Here is a 15,194-nt window from a genome sequence, read left to right as displayed (position 1 = left end):
ACCTATCACCACCACCAACTACCATCATGAACAACAACAAGAACAATAGCGCCGCTGGCAATGTCGGCGACACAGTCGGAGGAGCCGCCAACTTCCTCACCAGCACCTTGGGCAACACCGTCGGTGGCCTCGGTCGCACAGTCGGCAACGTTACTGGAGCCGCGACTCGCGGTGTTGGTGATACCGTCACCGCGGCGACTGGCAGCGCTGGACAGCCCATCGGCGATGCTGTTGGCAACATCGGCACTGGAGTCGAGGGCGGACTTGGCAGCATCTCCAAGGGCGTCGAGGACGCCGGACAGTGGAAGAAGCGATAAATTATGATCAACGACAAACAACATCAACAACGACGATACCACGATAGCTTGGGGAGGATTGACAGAAGAATGTATTACTGGGAGGGAACAGCACCTGAAGTGTATCAATAATCAATACAATAACACGATTGCCTGTTACTCTGCGTAGACACATCTTGCGTGATCCCAGCCACGTCCTACATTGATTGCACCAGCATATTTCTGTTCGGGATGCTACTGAAATTCAACTACGCGCTCAGTATTTGACACTCTGAAAATTTACAGTGACAGTGGAGAGCGCGTCTTCTGCGCTATGAACGAATGTAGGCGTTATTTTCAACGGCAACGACCTTACATATAATCTCACTTGCGGTTTCGCTAGACACATCCACTCTGCAATATGATCGCTTTCAATGCAGGCTTCCTTCTTCATGACCCAGCTTCAAGCCAAGCACATAATGAAAGGTTCAAAATCAAAAATTGCGCCCCCTATGGCCCCGAAGGACAATAGAGCAAGGAAATGACTCCGCGATGTGCAATGCAGGCCTTCCATGCTGAGGAAGCCAATTTGTGAGCTGGCCTCCTCGGAACAAGGTAAGTATGAAGAAGAAAAGAAAAAGTAGAGGAAAGGTTAGCGGGAAGCCGAAATTATATAGTGAAATCCGGTGCTGGTCCGTGCGCGAGTGATTGTGAAAGCGGCGCGCGCTGGCAGAATTAGTTGCTCCACGAAAACATGTGACTCCGTGAAGCCGCTCGGGAGCAGGAAGCTCCGAGATGCTCGCCTGGTCACTCGGCCGTTAGTGGGGAGCCTCATCTTGTTTGAGTTTAACTAATGTGTGCATACGGAGAACTTGGCGATAACTTCAATGTTGAATCCCACCTTTATATCGGCCGAGGTGGGATATCCAGTTATTACCCTTAACAAATGCCTTGGCTCTCTGGCTCTATGACTGTTTGCCAATAAGTGACAGCACTTAGCTAACAGTTACTAACATCTGACAAACATGTCAGTCGTGGCGCAGACCTACGTATGCCCCATCGACGATGCTGACAAGTGTGAAGTTTAATTCTCACAGCTTCCACTTTGAGATCTGTGTCCGGAGACAAAATGTTTCGCGAAATCATGGATAACATCGATATCCAAGCTGGCTGGCTGTAGGGTAAGATGAATCGCTTGGATCTTGCATGGAAAAGCTGTCATTAAGGACCGCTACGTTGAAACATATAATGATATAGCAATAGAGCTGATATAGTTATAGCCTAGGTCGGGAAATTGTTGGATATCTCACCGACTTTGACAATATCAAGCGTTGTGATATTTGGATCTGAATGGGGATGTGGAAGTGGAGAGCCAACAGCTTCTCCGTGGTCTTGGGTCACATCAACAGTGGTGGAGTTCACGTTTAGCATTAGAACAACTGCCATGCTTTAACCAGAGGTACAGTGTAGATCATGCTAATCAGAGTTTATTGTTTACTCTATGTAGGTACCCAACTGTCGGATCCTTGTTTATTTGGAAGTATCGTCAACGTTTGCTAGCTCTCACGTCTAAATTAACACATACCTGGCCCAATAGCTGGCCAGGTAGTTGTAAGGGCGGTTGCTGGTAAACACCAATCGTCGTGTTCAATGCTGTGGGCAAGGATACTCCTTCTAATTTGTTCTAGACCGGAGGCCTCATGTTTGTCAATAACAATAACGTCCCATAACTGTCAATAATGCATTGCAGTATACCAGTGGCCTGCCATGCGCGCCAAGACCAAAATCCGGGGTACTAGTCTCGTTAATGAAACTTTTAGACCCTGCACTAACATTATTGGGTCGGGTACAGATAGAAACGCGATAATATGGCTGTTAACCAAGCCAAGGAGTTTCAATTCGACTGACACGTTTTCGGTGCGAGTTGTCTCCTGTTTCGAATCTCCTAGCAAGATCCAAGAAAATATTCGAGTGTTAGGTACAGAGTCTGAGGTTGTCCTATGACAATTCCCATCGAGCCGCCAGGCCTGGCGTCTCCCGGACGCAACGGCAATGGCGTCCAGGCTATTATTTTACGAAACGATATAGCGTTTATGGCTTATGGCGCGCCCGCTTCTACGGCATTGAATTGCCGACGTTAAAGAAAAGATCGCCTTTCAATCAACTGTCCAGGTCGCTAAGCGGCATGGAGGAGTTGGGCGGTGCTACATGAAGAGTCTCGGGTTCGTTTAACGTCTCGTTTTATCTAGCGCCGTCTATCCGAAAGCCAAAACATCTTAAGTCGGAGTATCAAACCATCCGAACAGGTAGATTTGATACATATGCCGGGTGGCTGAGGCTGTAAGCGGCCGACACGACCCTGTGCCTCACCCTTGTTTGAGGCTAGTAAGAAAGTTTCCAACAGTCGCATATTTACCGTTACAGGTGACAGGGGGTCCAGGGTCAAGTTTGCTTCAAGTCTGTAAGTACGAATTGGAACAAGTATAAAGAGGAAGGGAGAAACACTCGTTTTTCAATATAGCATCAAACATCACACACTCTCATCTCATCTCATCTCAAGTCCGCAAAGATACAAATAATTCAACTCCCAACTCCACCACTCTTACCACAAACATAAACAAAACCACCAAAATGCACGCCTCTCCCATCACTCTTCTCGCCCTTTCTGCCAGCCTCGTCTCGGCTGCTAAGCACGTGGTTAAGGTTGGAGATGGAGGTCTGAAATTCGATCCCGCCGAGACCACAGCAAAGACCGGCGACACTGTCGAATTCCACTTCTACAAGGGAACCCACAACGTCGCCCAGAGCGGCTTCGCCAAGCCTTGCGAGCCCATCAACAGCACCGCTTTCTTTAGTGGCACCTGGGATGTCAAGCAGGGCATGAGTGACAAGGTCTTCACCATCAACGTCACCTCCGAGGACCCCATCTGGTACTACTGCGCTGTTCAAGGTCACTGCCAGGGTGGTATGGTTGGTGCTATCAACGCTCCGTAAGTTCAAGCTTTGCACAAAAAAAGGTTATACATACTAACAAGATGAATAGCACCAGCGGACAACGAAGCTTCTCCAACTTCGCCAAGGCTGCCGAGGACTCCGACGATAGCGTTGCTCCCCGATCTACCGGTGGTGGTGAGATTGCTACTGCTACCGGCACATTGGCCGCCTCCGGTACTTCCGAGCCCACTGGCACCAGCACTGAGACCGGTGCTTCTTCAACAGAGTCCGCAGGCGCAAACGCTGGCCTTGAGGCTAGAGGAGAGATCCGCTGGGGTCTCATGACTGCCGGTATGGCCATGGCTGGTCTCTTCGGTGGCTTGATGATGTAGATATTCTCTGCGTCAGTCAATTGTGTTTTATGATTCATGCCCTGGTTGGCATTTTATTGAGTCAAAGCTAGCCAGACTAGCCACTGGACTTTGTATGAGCTTATAGACGACCTCCTGCGGGAGAGATGATAATAAAGATACCACTTCACTTGCATGATGTCCCAAATCGAGAACCGATGATCAATGAATGCGTTTTATCTGACTTGAATGGAAACAACAGAATAATATTATAACAATGTCTATGGCAGTGCCTATCACGGTATTTCCTATTTGTCAATAGCTAATTGGGTGTCTATCGTTCCATAGCATTTAGCCATTCGAATGTGTTTAACAACTCAAACTTAAACCCAAGAGATCGAGGAAAGCCCGGATCCAAAGGCTCTAAGCTCGCATCGTTTGCAGGCGAAGCGTTCAAGTGCTCATCAAGCACACGCTGGATAACGGTCTCACAATCACTGCATACCACTCTATTTGGCGAGCCTGGACCAACCCAGTTCAGAAAAGCAACAAGCATGCTGAGCTGCTGCACAATACTTGATCGTGAAAGAGCAGGATTTAGAGGGTGAATACCAAAGAAAGTTGGCCGAAGCAACTCTTGACATAGAATGCCACCGCCAGGGGCAGCATATGCAACCAACTGTTCAAAATCAGACAAGCAATCGACAATAAAGGTTATAAGTACTTACCACCCATTCAAAATTTCTTCTCATGGGGGCGAATTTGTTCTTGTGTATCCAAAGTACAACTGTGACTTTGACTAAATCAAAACTAGTTGTCAGCAAAGAGCCGTCGTCAATCGCCCCATGCTGGAGCAACAGCCGCTCGACCACAAAGATGTCTCTTTTATGGCTTAGATAAATTAAGATTCTTAAGTAAAGAACATTAATATCGAGGCCCGGATCATCGAGGTTCTGGTACTCAAAAATCAAATGCGATGGCATCTCGAAAAACAACTGGTTTACCCGAGCCTTGATGTCCCTGTTTCATTTTAGTTAGCGAACATGTATAAGCCCCAGTCACCAATTAACCCACTCAAGATAATCAAGCGCAACGTGAGTGTCATTGCCAAGTGCAATCTCTATTACTTCGTCCATGAGATAGGACTTCAAGAAACGAGCTCGTATATAGCCGTTGGCGTAGATCTCGCCCTTCGTATTCCAGCCCCGTTCATCCAAAGCCTTGAACTCCTTTGTCATCGATTCTTTTGATATCATGCAGCTGTCAGAAAAGTCCAAGGGGGCTTGAGATGAGCAATAGCGACGGCTGAGGAGTGGCGGTCTGCCAGTAAACGAGACCATGGATTTGTCGTTGGCAAAGATATAGCAGTAGAGAAAACGCCTGTTCTCGACACAGAATGAAATCTTTTCAGGCTTTCCTTGAGACTTGGATACTTCTGGAGCGTGACGACCAAGAAAGAGTAGCATCGAAACACACAGGCTGTGGGCGTTCCAATACACAGGGCTGGCATCGCCATAAACTAGGGTCGCAAGAGCAGCATGTCGACGACATAGATCGAGCAACATATCGTTTCCAGCTGTAAAGTGACGTGATATTTCGATAATATAGTGTAAATGCTCGTGTGAAACAATAGAAGATTGCTTCCCCTCTACCCACTTGAGCTGGCGGTACTTTAGTGTTGACAAAGCATCCGAGAGGCCCTCAACATGTGCCCATAACAGACCTATTGATTCCCATCGAATGTTTGGTCCACAAAACTGAGCTATCCAGTCATCGAAATTGTCAAAGGTATCTTGTACTGGTCGAGTAGTATTACGACATAAAACATCAGCAACTTTCTCATCAAAGGACTCGCTCCCTTTGAATCGCTGGAAAAGCTGCCGCAATGAAGTAATGATTCTTGATACAGCAGCATGAGACCATGATGTGGTGGACTCGAGGCCCGGTTCGTCGTGGAATACCATGTGCGCCTCTGGCCGCCCTGGGAGGTACTGCAGAACAACAAGGCACATTTGCTGTGTTGGCAAAGGCAACCTTCGTAAGCATATATCCTCATTTCTGGGACTTGATACATCAGTACCAAATGAATCTAGACTTGTTGCCGGAACAGATAGACTTTCGCGGGCTCCTTGAAAGGCAGAATTGTAACTTGTAAACCCAAGATAGCCAGGACTAAAAGCGTAATCTCGTATCATGGGCGTGACAGGCTGAGAGTTTCTTGATTTTGATATTGATGGACTCAGCAGCCCTGCTTGAGTCGTTCTCCTGACTACACCCCGCGATGTTGATATTGTGTAAACACAGGCATCTCCCCTCTTCTGACATCTCACACAGTTGGGTCGTCTGTGATCACAGGCAACTTTACGCGACCGACATTGATCGCAGGCCTCCAGTCTCCCATTCGGTCGTCGAGGCGATCTTCTACACGCATCACTCATGATATTTCGACGAGTAGTGTGACGGTAACGATTCTTTGTAAGGCAACAGTGAGAGACAAAACTCGTATCTCACGGATCGAGAGGCAGTTTAAATATATAAACTGGTCAAAAAAGACGACCAATTGCAAAATGTTGCAAAACCATGGGGTTATAGTAGGTTGTAGAGTTAAGATGAGAATGCGCGGAATGTACTGAGAGGTGCTGGAACAACGGGCTCGGCTTCGGCTTCGGCTTCGGCACCGGCTTGCCAGAAACAGTAACTTGTAACATGTAGGTGAATGAATAACCACAGGAAAGAAATATGTAAACGTCTGATGACTCAGGGAAGACCTCTTGTAGATATCTAATAACTACAATGTTTCTTTATGACTTCTTTTCCGCGATGAGGAATAAGGCAGAGCTTCCATTTTCAAAAACGTCAGTTGAGAGAAAGGAGTGTCTTCACAACACGTGGATATAATGTCAACATCGTGTTTTAACTGATGAAAAGTACAGGGCTAAGCTGAAAAGAAGTGAATATGTTGAACAACAATTGTATATCGAGGTTGATTCGTTGATGATGCCTTTGTAGGAGATTCTCTTCAACAGGCGTTGTGGCCAGGGATAGCCTTTACCGGGATGAGTCCATACACAGGCAAACAAGGCATGTATTGCATCTTGCGAGGAGAATGAAACGGTAATATAGTAGAATGGTTCGAATCAGTAATTCTTAATTACCTGATACCATATGTAAATTTGCAAGTAAGGCGTATGCATGATAGTCACATGCCAATAGGTAGAGAAGCGAGTCATAGTGCACAAATATTTAGTTTTCAAAATCATTGACTCGTAGAATCTCACTGTCTGTTAAGCTTTAGGGTGAAATAATGAACTAATTACTACCTAACTTATGCTTTCCGCAGCCATGGAAGTTTCCTCATACCTACCTAGGTACCTAGGTAGGTAGGTAGAGAACAAGGTTGCTTCTAGTAAAGGTAACCATCAAATGATGAACTAAAAGGCACCTGCTAAGGTTAGTAGTCACTGAACCTTGCATGCCTAGCGCCCCATAGTTGCAGGTGGGCGGGGCAATTTTCAACCATCCATCCATTAGAACCAGAAAATTTATCGCATTCCATTTTTGGAAGTCTTCACATCTTAAAACATTTGCGACAATGGGTAAAAAGAGCTTCAGGGTACGACAGAACGCCCCCAAAACGCACCAATTGTGGTTTACTGACATTGATGGCTACAGGGCAAAGGCAAACGAGGCGGCGGCGGCGGCGGCCGAGGCGGTGCGCGAGATGGAGGCGGCTGGAGAGATTATCCTGCCATCCCCAAGGAGAACGAGAAGCTCCAGCGCTTCTACGATTCTCTTCTCCAACTGCCCGAGGAGGAGAAGAACGCTTACTGGGAGGCATTGAGACGTGAGCTGCCCAACAGCTTCAGGTTCTGCGGCTCCAAGGGGTATGTTTGCAACCGCGTTGACGCGAAATTAGAGTCCATCTGCTAACTTTTGCGCCTAGACACGCCGTCACTGTCAAGAACCTTCTCCAGACCAGATACATTCCCGAGATCGTCAAAATCGAGCACCAGGATGGCCGGCCCGTCGAGCCTCCTCAGCCCGTGCCCTGGTACCCCGACGACCTGGCTTGGTGGATGACTACCCCCAAGAACGTCATTCGCAAGTTCCCCCCCTTCGCCAAATTCCAGAAGTTCCTGGTCTCCGAGACGAGCGTTGGAAACATTAGCCGACAGGAGGTTGTCAGTATGATTCCCCCTCTGCTGATGGACCTCCGCCCCGGTATGACCGTCCTTGATATGTGCGCTGCTCCTGGAAGCAAGGCTGCGCAACTTCTTGAGATGATCCACCAGGGCGAGGAGGCCCGCGTCCGCAAGGTTCTCCGATCTTACGCTCAGGAGGATGGCCTGGACCTGGGCGCTGAGACCAAGGAAGAGATGGAGGCCGATCTCGAAGCCGACCCCAGCGACGCCGGACGAGCTACTGGTATGCTCGTCGCCAACGACTCCGATTACAAACGCGGACACATGCTTGTCCATCAGCTCAAGCGACTTTCTTCCCCGAACCTCCTCGTTACGAACCACGATGCCACCCAGTTCCCCTCCATCAGACTCCCCGCCAAGGACAACAAGAAGCCTACCTACCTCAAGTTTGACCGCATTCTTGCTGATGTTCCTTGCTCTGGTGACGGAACTCTGCGAAAGAACCCCGCCATCTGGAAAGACTGGCAGCCTGGCAGCGCCCTTGGCCTGCATCTGACACAGATTAGAATCTTGGTCCGCGCTCTGCAGCTACTCAAGGTTGGTGGTCGAGTCGTTTTCTCCACCTGTAGTATGAACCCTGTCGAGAACGAGTCCGTCGTCGTGTCTGCTATCGAGCGATGTGGTGGCCCGGCAAACGTCGAGATTGTCGACTGCAGCAACGAGCTCCCCAACCTCAAGAGAGCCCCTGGAATGAAGGACTGGAAGATTATGGACAAGAGCGCCAGAGTCTGGAGCTCCTGGAAGGAGGTCGAGGACTTCGCCAAGGAGAACGCCGAAGGTGTCATCCCCGGACGAGTTGTTGAGACCATGTTCCCCAGACTTGAGGGTGCTGACTGCGCTGACCTGCCTCTTGAGCGTTGCATGCGAGTCTACCCTCACATGCAAGATACTGGTGGTTTCTTCATCACAGTTCTCGAGAAGAAGTCCGAGTTTAAGGCCAAGAACGAGAATGAGGGCAAGGAGGCTAAGCAGCCTACCAAGACAGAAACTCCTGCTGATGCCACTCCCAGCGAGCAGGTTGTCGAGGAGGTTGAGAAGAAGACCGAGGCTGAGACCGCACCCGTCGTTGCTGAGGCAAGCCAAGAGGATGTTGTTATGGATGACGCCTCTTCAAACGGCAACAAACGCCCTCTCGAATCTGAGGAAGCTCAAGATCAACCCGCTAAGAAGGTTAAGACTGATTCTACTGAGCCCTCAGCCGCCGCAACTCCTGTTGCTCAAGTGAGCCAGGAAGGCAGCAAGCCTCGCCGAAACGGCCCCATCGAGGAGGCATTCAAGTACCTCGACATCTCTCACCCAACCGTCCAGAACATCAAGGAGTTCTACCACATCTCCAAGCGATTCCCCGACGACCGATACATGGTACGAAATGAGATGGGTGAGCCTGCCAAGGCTATCTACTACACTAGCGCTCTCCTTCGCGATATCCTCATCGAGAACGAGGGTCGTGGTATTAAGTTCATCCACGGTGGTGTCCGTATGTACATGAAGCAGGATGCTCCCTCGGCAGATGTCTGCAGATGGCGTATCCAGGCTGAGGGTATGCCCATCCTCCAGGGTTATGTCGGCGAGCCCCGTGTTGTGCACCTCCACAACAAGGAGACATTCCGCAAGCTCCTCATCGAGATGTTCCCTCGTATCAACGACGGAAAGTACGAGCGCTTCGACGAGATTGGCGAGCGTGTTCGCGATATGGGCATGGGCTGCGCTGTCCTGCGCATTGAGCCTGATGGTTCAGACCCTGACTTTAAGGAGCGCATGGCTCTGCCTCTATGGAAGAGCATCCACTCGCTCAACCTTATGCTTCCCAAGGAGGACCGATCTGCCATGCTGCTACGTATCTTCAACGACACATCTCCTCTCATCAACATTGTTGCACAAAAGAACCAGCAAAAGGCTGCCGAGGGCGCCGAGGAGGTCAAGGAGGAAGTTGATGTTGCTGATTTGCCCTCACCTGAGGAGACTGCTGATGTAGAGATTGTGTCAGAGTCTATTGCAGAGCCTGCCAAGGAGGCAGAGAGTGAGGAGAAAATGGAGGCTTAAAAGATGTCCCGATATGTACAACTGCTTGATGTTCGGTGTTATTTAGTTTGAACCATGATGAGGATGAAATGCCGATACAAAGGATAATACAATTTTTGTGTTAAAAACCTAGCAATCACCCTTTGTTGTTGAGTGTTATGCTATGATTCTATACTTCTCACGTTTAAGCTCATATCTCTTCTTAGATCGAATGAGTCAACATTCATACTTCTCACGTTATTTGGTAAGGCTTTATGCAGATATCATGCTATTGTTACAATTTTGGCTTCTGATCATAAATATGTCAACGCCATCGCCTATTCATCTAATAACCCTACAGTCCAGTGTACAATTCTATCCACGCCCTGGCCATTGATTGCACTTACAGGAATGACGGCGCAATCCTTGGTCCAGGCATCCTCGACACCGCTTGGGTGTGACCTCTCACCCTTTGTGATGCTGTCGAGGTATTGCTTAAGCTCCTTGAAGTTTTCCTGCGTCTCTGGCAAGTCCGCCTTGGTCGCGACAACGAACCAGGGCTTTCCGGCAATTTGCAGTGATTGCTTTTGCTTTGAGTTTTGGTCGGGTTCATGTACAGGAGAGTAGTTCATGGAGCCGCCCAGGTCTGCTGTGACATCCCAATCGATGTTTGAATCGATTGCCCGAACAGCCTCTTCCTCATCACGCATTTCGGCATAAAGTCCAACCTCGCGCCAGAGTGAGTCGAGGGCCTTCACTGCATCACCGGCAGACAAGTCAATCACGAAAGCGAGAACGCCAGCACGCTCGACATGTCGCAGGAAAGCAATACCCAGACCGCGGTCAAGATGAGCTCCTTCAATCAAACCAGGAATGTCAGCGATGGTGAAGCGAGTGCGCGGCTCGGTCTCGACCTCTTCTGGCAAACCCAGCTGAGCAGGGTAGCGACGATAGCTCTTGATGGTAGGGCGGCCAGAGTACTTGTCAAGAACAACCGTGCCGATATTGGGTTGTAGAGTTGTAAACGCCCAGTTACCCACTCGAGTACGGCTGTTTGTGATGGCACGAAGTAGAGTACTCTTTCCAGCATTGGGAAGGCCGACGAGGCCAACATCAGCAAGGAGCTTAAGCTCCAGTTCGATCTTCATAGTGACGGCATCATCGCCTTTGGTAGCGAACATTGGGCGAGGATGTGCTCGTGAGGTGAAGTGAGGGTTGCCCAAACCGCCGATACCGCCCGTCGCAAGAAGAATAGGCGTAGGAGTAGGGCGAGATAGGTCAAGACGGATTGTAGGAGGCGGTTGTTTGAGTAGTCGAGTACGCTTGGGCAACTTGGGGAAAACAGTATTTTTGACGTCGGTCTTGGACAGTCCAGGGTATAGAAGCCACTTGCGACGCTCAGGGTCCTGGTCCTCCTCTTCCTCTTCCTCCTCTTCAAACTCCTCCTCTTCCTCCTCATGAATTTCTTCTTCATGTTCCCGCCTCTGCTTTCGTTCCAGAGCTGCTTGATTCTCTTCACGCCTCTTCTGCTTCTGTTGAGCTCGCCATAACTTCATATCCAGCTCGTCGTCGGCAACTGGATCCTCACGCTCTAATTCACGGACGACTGTTCCCACAGGTACAGTTATTATGATGTCGTCTCCTCTCGTCCCACCTTTTGCGCTTCCCTGACCATGCTTCCCGCGACCAGCGCGCACGAAACGCTTTCGAGATAACTTGTGCAGCGAAGTCTCGCCGTGCGCTGCTTGAATGTAGACATTGCCGCCGTGGCCACCGTCGCCGCCATTGGGAGGACCCTCAGCTAGATAAGCTTCGCGCAAGAAGGAAATACAGCCGTTTCCGCCGCGTCCAGCGTAAAGAGTAAGGAAAGCTTTGTCGGAGAAGCTTGGGGAAGCGTAATCGTCAGGAGCGGGGTTCAATCGTGACTCTGGAAGATCGTTTACGGTGGAGTTATATCGACGTCGTAGAGCTGATGCGCCCGAGAAAGTATGTCTTGTTAGGAATAACGAGGGGTATAGAAAAGGGAGAAAAGTCGACGATACGGTTGGGCACCGTGGAGCCATGATGGGAGAATTGAGCGACACTCTGTCGCTGAGTTGACGTTGAAGTGTCGAGGGCAGTAGTGAATCTATCCATGATGTCTAGCTCCGAAATTTGTTAGGTCTTCATGCCGATAAGATAAGGGATGTAGGTGACAAGTCAAGATTTCTGTTCCAGAACAAATCGCGAAATACTGTGATCGAGAAGATTCTTAAATACAATTGATTTAATAATATGACTTTGCGTTTTTGGTAAAGGAGATGTGATATGTCTGACTGCTGAGAATATACGTAGCGTACTTATCATACAAGTCCTCGCAGGTACACCTTGATATGAGAAAAACGGCAGCGAAACAATCAATATAATCTTCAAACTGTCTTATGGAGATAAATGATAGATTGATAATATTATACAGACAGGCCTATCTACGAAGCACTTGCACGCTTGTTTCAACCTATGAGACTGAATATCATCACTGATCAATGCCCTGCGAGTAATACTGCTTGTTCAAAGAGAGCCTCTGCTTATAAGTTACCTACCGCCTACAGTTGGAGAGATTGCCTACCAGGTGCTATAAGCAACTTGGTATAGTCCTGCAGTCTCATCTCTTATCATGATGGGAGGTGGTTCTCATATAAGTCCCAAAAGGGAAAGAGTACTTCAGTACTAAGAGAACGATGGCAACTGCCCTTCAGGCTGCCTCCCATCCATGCCTCAGGTCTCTGCTAGGACTACAACAGAACAAGGCAGTGCAGTGCAACAAGGCAACCTCAAATCTGAAATCTCATTCTTTCTCCTACGACTTTGTCTTTGTCGCGATGCCTTTGACTTAACACAAAATTAAGGCTTCTTTTCCCGTGCGGTCTCGTTCCTTTCTCGTCCAGCATATCGCAGCCGATCGCCACAACGACGCATCATGCCCACGCACCGAACCTCGGCGGCGTTATACAGCACTGACTGTACAGGTACAACAACCATAAAAACAGACGCAACCATGGTTCTAATTTGAGGCGCCTGTCGGACACTTTATTCGACCCGTTGAGCCCATGCATTTTATGGAGAAAAGGCAATACAGTCAGTCACCCAGAAACATATCTGCCAGCTGCTCTCCTTCGACACAATACTTCTTCCCCCAGCCCGTTCGTCTCGCCTCGTTTGGATCTGATGGGATCATGCAGCTCACCCAGAGTGGCCCATCGCGGGCGTTGGTTGCTATTCGACAAGCATTGGGCTAGCCCCAGCTTCCCGAACTTAACAAGAGACGCTTGCGGTTACCAAAAATGCGGTGAACAGGCGTTGCAACAGTGAATAAAGCAACAACAGAGCCTCTTGTGCTTCCCTCGTCAGCCTTTTCAGTGTCTTGTCCCCCTCTGCCGCATTGTTTTGCCTTGTTGTTCACTGCCGGGGCTCGCTCCATGATCGATCGTCTTTGCTCTTCATTTGTTTGACCCTTGGTAGTAAGACGCTTTTTGGCTGAGCTCTTCCAACCGAACTGGTTACTACTAACCTATTTGTCACGTCCGACATCTTTTGCATTCTTACAAGTTCGCCCGTCGAATAATCTCTTTGCGCCCCAGCAAGACGATATCTTACGTCAATTCAATCTTTGGAGAAAACTTCTATTTCGTCTCGATCAACTTCTTGTCTTGAATCCTCTTCATCAACGTTCCACTCACCCCTCCATCTTTTGTGGTACTACTGTCTGTCAACACCACCCTTCCTGCCTCTAGCACATGAGCCGCACAATCGCCCAACGGCGGTTCGTGGCCATCAACCCCTCCCTTGTACCAGTTCGAAGCCATTGGGCCAGCCTGCATACGATCCGTGGTCCCGCATTCGAGCCACGACTGTAGACGTGGTCCGCCTGTCCTCATTCGATCTCTCTCCACATCGCTTCCTTCCCCACGCGACTTCTTTCATCTCGCTCGCTCTCTGGCTCTTCAGTTTCTCCCTCGGCCTCCATTCCCAGCTCGAGCCCCGAGAGCTGCTGCTACTTGCATTGCAGGACACATACGGCTCCAGCGAAACAGGTGCTTGCTCTCCTTCCCCGAGCTGGTGTTCGACAGGCAAACCAGACCACTTTCCAACCCGGTGTCGTTATCTCTTACCGCCACGGTCTTCAGTCGACTTTGACACGGCTCGTGCCTTTAAGTCACAGTAGGTCCATTTTGACTTTCTTTCTGACATTTTTACCCTTACATCTGCCACCTTTGCCTACCTATCCATTATTTAATCCTGACATTGCTGGCATTCCTCCCTACACACGTACAGCCTTATGAGGATCGTCTGCGGGGTTGGAGGGGGATCTCACGTCGATGTCATGAGTTGACCGTAGATGAATATTGTTTACCTGCCCTTCTATCGCACCACGGCTGTCGCTCCACCTCTGTGTAATCCAATTCGCCCGATACCTCAGCTAAGATGTTTTCCAGGAAATACTCATATCCTGGCAAGGCTGTCATCAGGATGGATCCTGACTGTGCTATATGCCATGCCCCGGCCAACATGGCATGTGAGTGTGAGGCCAAGGGCCTCGACGTTGCTGTCAAACAAGCCGAGGACCGCATGATGCGGTCGATATATACTGAAATACGGTACATAGCTCTTGCTCCCCGCTCCGCACCGAAGTTGGTCTGACCGTACGGCTTTATAGTTCCTGGGTTCGAGGCCATGCGCAAGACTACATACTTGAATATTTCCGCCTCCTCACCGATCAACGAAAGACTGCCCATGCTGCGCATATGGATCGAATCACTGCCCACGCTTATCATTATTATCATGCCCCGCCTCATCCGACGCAAGTTGCCGAAGCGCAAGCCTCATTGAAACGCGGCATTGACGAAGATTGGCAGGCGAGCGTACAGCGTTACCCCGAAGTACTGGAATATTTCTTTGGACTGGTTGAGCTTACACTGCCGGCGGAGGATGAGCCGGCCGTTAAAGAGCCGCCACTAGGATCGTTATCAAATCTACGAAAAGTAAACCGCCGAAACAGTAATAACCCTCCCGGCGCCGCTGGCGCAGTTGTACCCCCAGGATACCGTGGCGACCCAGGTCAGATGCACCAGGAGCCTCCACCGATGCCTATGCCTCGAGCCGATCGTCGAACTCCCGGCCCTGGAATGAGACGACCCAACTTTGGAGCGCCACCGCCAATGCCTGGCGGTTACAACTATCCTCCTCCTCCTCCTCCATACTAAACCTTTGTAAATGGGTCAATACGATAACGCTGGGCATTCATAGGTGCTGAGGATACTACAAAATTCATATTACGATAACGAACATCACGACCATTGCATAAACAGGGCGTGGAGTATTACCGGCATGGCGGAACAAGGCAGCATCATTATTGGCGGGGTTGAGGGTTGGGCTGACGATGTTTTTTGTGTCCG

At 49.5% G+C, this 15,194-nt stretch overlaps 7 protein-coding genes across 7 annotated transcripts, besides 2 other annotated features; 4 read left to right on the top strand and 3 right to left on the bottom strand.

Moving 5' to 3' along the window:
• Positions 1-26: 26 nt before the first annotated feature.
• FPSE_02273 (uncharacterized protein) lies at positions 27-317 on the top strand (the record flags this gene model as incomplete). Its single annotated transcript, XM_009255392.1, has 1 exon — positions 27-317. One exon carries the CDS (start codon positions 27-29, stop codon positions 315-317), a length of 291 nt encoding a protein of 96 aa, XP_009253667.1.
• Positions 318-1,496: 1,179 nt separating this feature from the next.
• FPSE_02274 (uncharacterized protein) lies at positions 1,497-2,289 on the bottom strand (the record flags this gene model as incomplete). The annotated part of the gene is made up of 4 exons (XM_009255393.1): positions 1,497-1,540; positions 1,586-1,722; positions 1,861-1,899; positions 2,258-2,289. 4 exons carry the CDS (start codon positions 2,287-2,289, stop codon positions 1,497-1,499), a joined length of 252 nt encoding a protein of 83 aa, XP_009253668.1.
• A 524-nt stretch (positions 2,290-2,813) lies between these two features.
• Positions 2,814-2,833: a microsatellite.
• A 73-nt stretch (positions 2,834-2,906) lies between these two features.
• Positions 2,907-3,601, top strand: FPSE_02275 (uncharacterized protein; the record flags this gene model as incomplete). Its single annotated transcript, XM_009255394.1, has 2 exons — positions 2,907-3,265; positions 3,319-3,601. 2 exons carry the CDS (start codon positions 2,907-2,909, stop codon positions 3,599-3,601), a joined length of 642 nt encoding a protein of 213 aa, XP_009253669.1.
• Positions 3,602-3,893: 292 nt separating this feature from the next.
• On the bottom strand, positions 3,894-5,523 carry FPSE_02276 (uncharacterized protein; the record flags this gene model as incomplete). The annotated part of the gene is made up of 3 exons (XM_009255395.1): positions 3,894-4,238; positions 4,288-4,579; positions 4,634-5,523. 3 exons carry the CDS (start codon positions 5,521-5,523, stop codon positions 3,894-3,896), a joined length of 1,527 nt encoding a protein of 508 aa, XP_009253670.1.
• A 1,628-nt stretch (positions 5,524-7,151) lies between these two features.
• FPSE_02277 (uncharacterized protein) lies at positions 7,152-9,804 on the top strand (the record flags this gene model as incomplete). The annotated part of the gene is made up of 3 exons (XM_009255396.1): positions 7,152-7,172; positions 7,232-7,443; positions 7,503-9,804. The coding sequence occupies 3 exons, from the start codon at positions 7,152-7,154 to the stop codon at positions 9,802-9,804; spliced, it is 2,535 nt and encodes an 844-aa protein (XP_009253671.1).
• Positions 9,805-10,108: 304 nt separating this feature from the next.
• Positions 10,109-11,825, bottom strand: FPSE_02278 (uncharacterized protein; the record flags this gene model as incomplete). Its single annotated transcript, XM_009255397.1, has 2 exons — positions 10,109-10,117; positions 10,170-11,825. The coding sequence occupies 2 exons, from the start codon at positions 11,823-11,825 to the stop codon at positions 10,109-10,111; spliced, it is 1,665 nt and encodes a 554-aa protein (XP_009253672.1).
• Positions 11,173-11,219: a repeat region.
• Positions 11,826-14,307: 2,482 nt separating the features above from the next.
• FPSE_02279 (uncharacterized protein) lies at positions 14,308-15,002 on the top strand (the record flags this gene model as incomplete). The annotated part of the gene is made up of 2 exons (XM_009255398.1): positions 14,308-14,396; positions 14,456-15,002. The coding sequence occupies 2 exons, from the start codon at positions 14,308-14,310 to the stop codon at positions 15,000-15,002; spliced, it is 636 nt and encodes a 211-aa protein (XP_009253673.1).
• Positions 15,003-15,194: the final 192 nt, after the last annotated feature.

The sequence above is a fragment of the Fusarium pseudograminearum genome, chromosome 4 (assembly GCF_000303195.2).
Source record: "Fusarium pseudograminearum CS3096 chromosome 4, whole genome shotgun sequence".
In the NCBI taxonomy this organism is placed as follows: Eukaryota; Fungi; Ascomycota; class Sordariomycetes; order Hypocreales; family Nectriaceae; genus Fusarium; species Fusarium pseudograminearum.
This window is presented reverse-complemented; position numbering and strand designations above follow the sequence as displayed.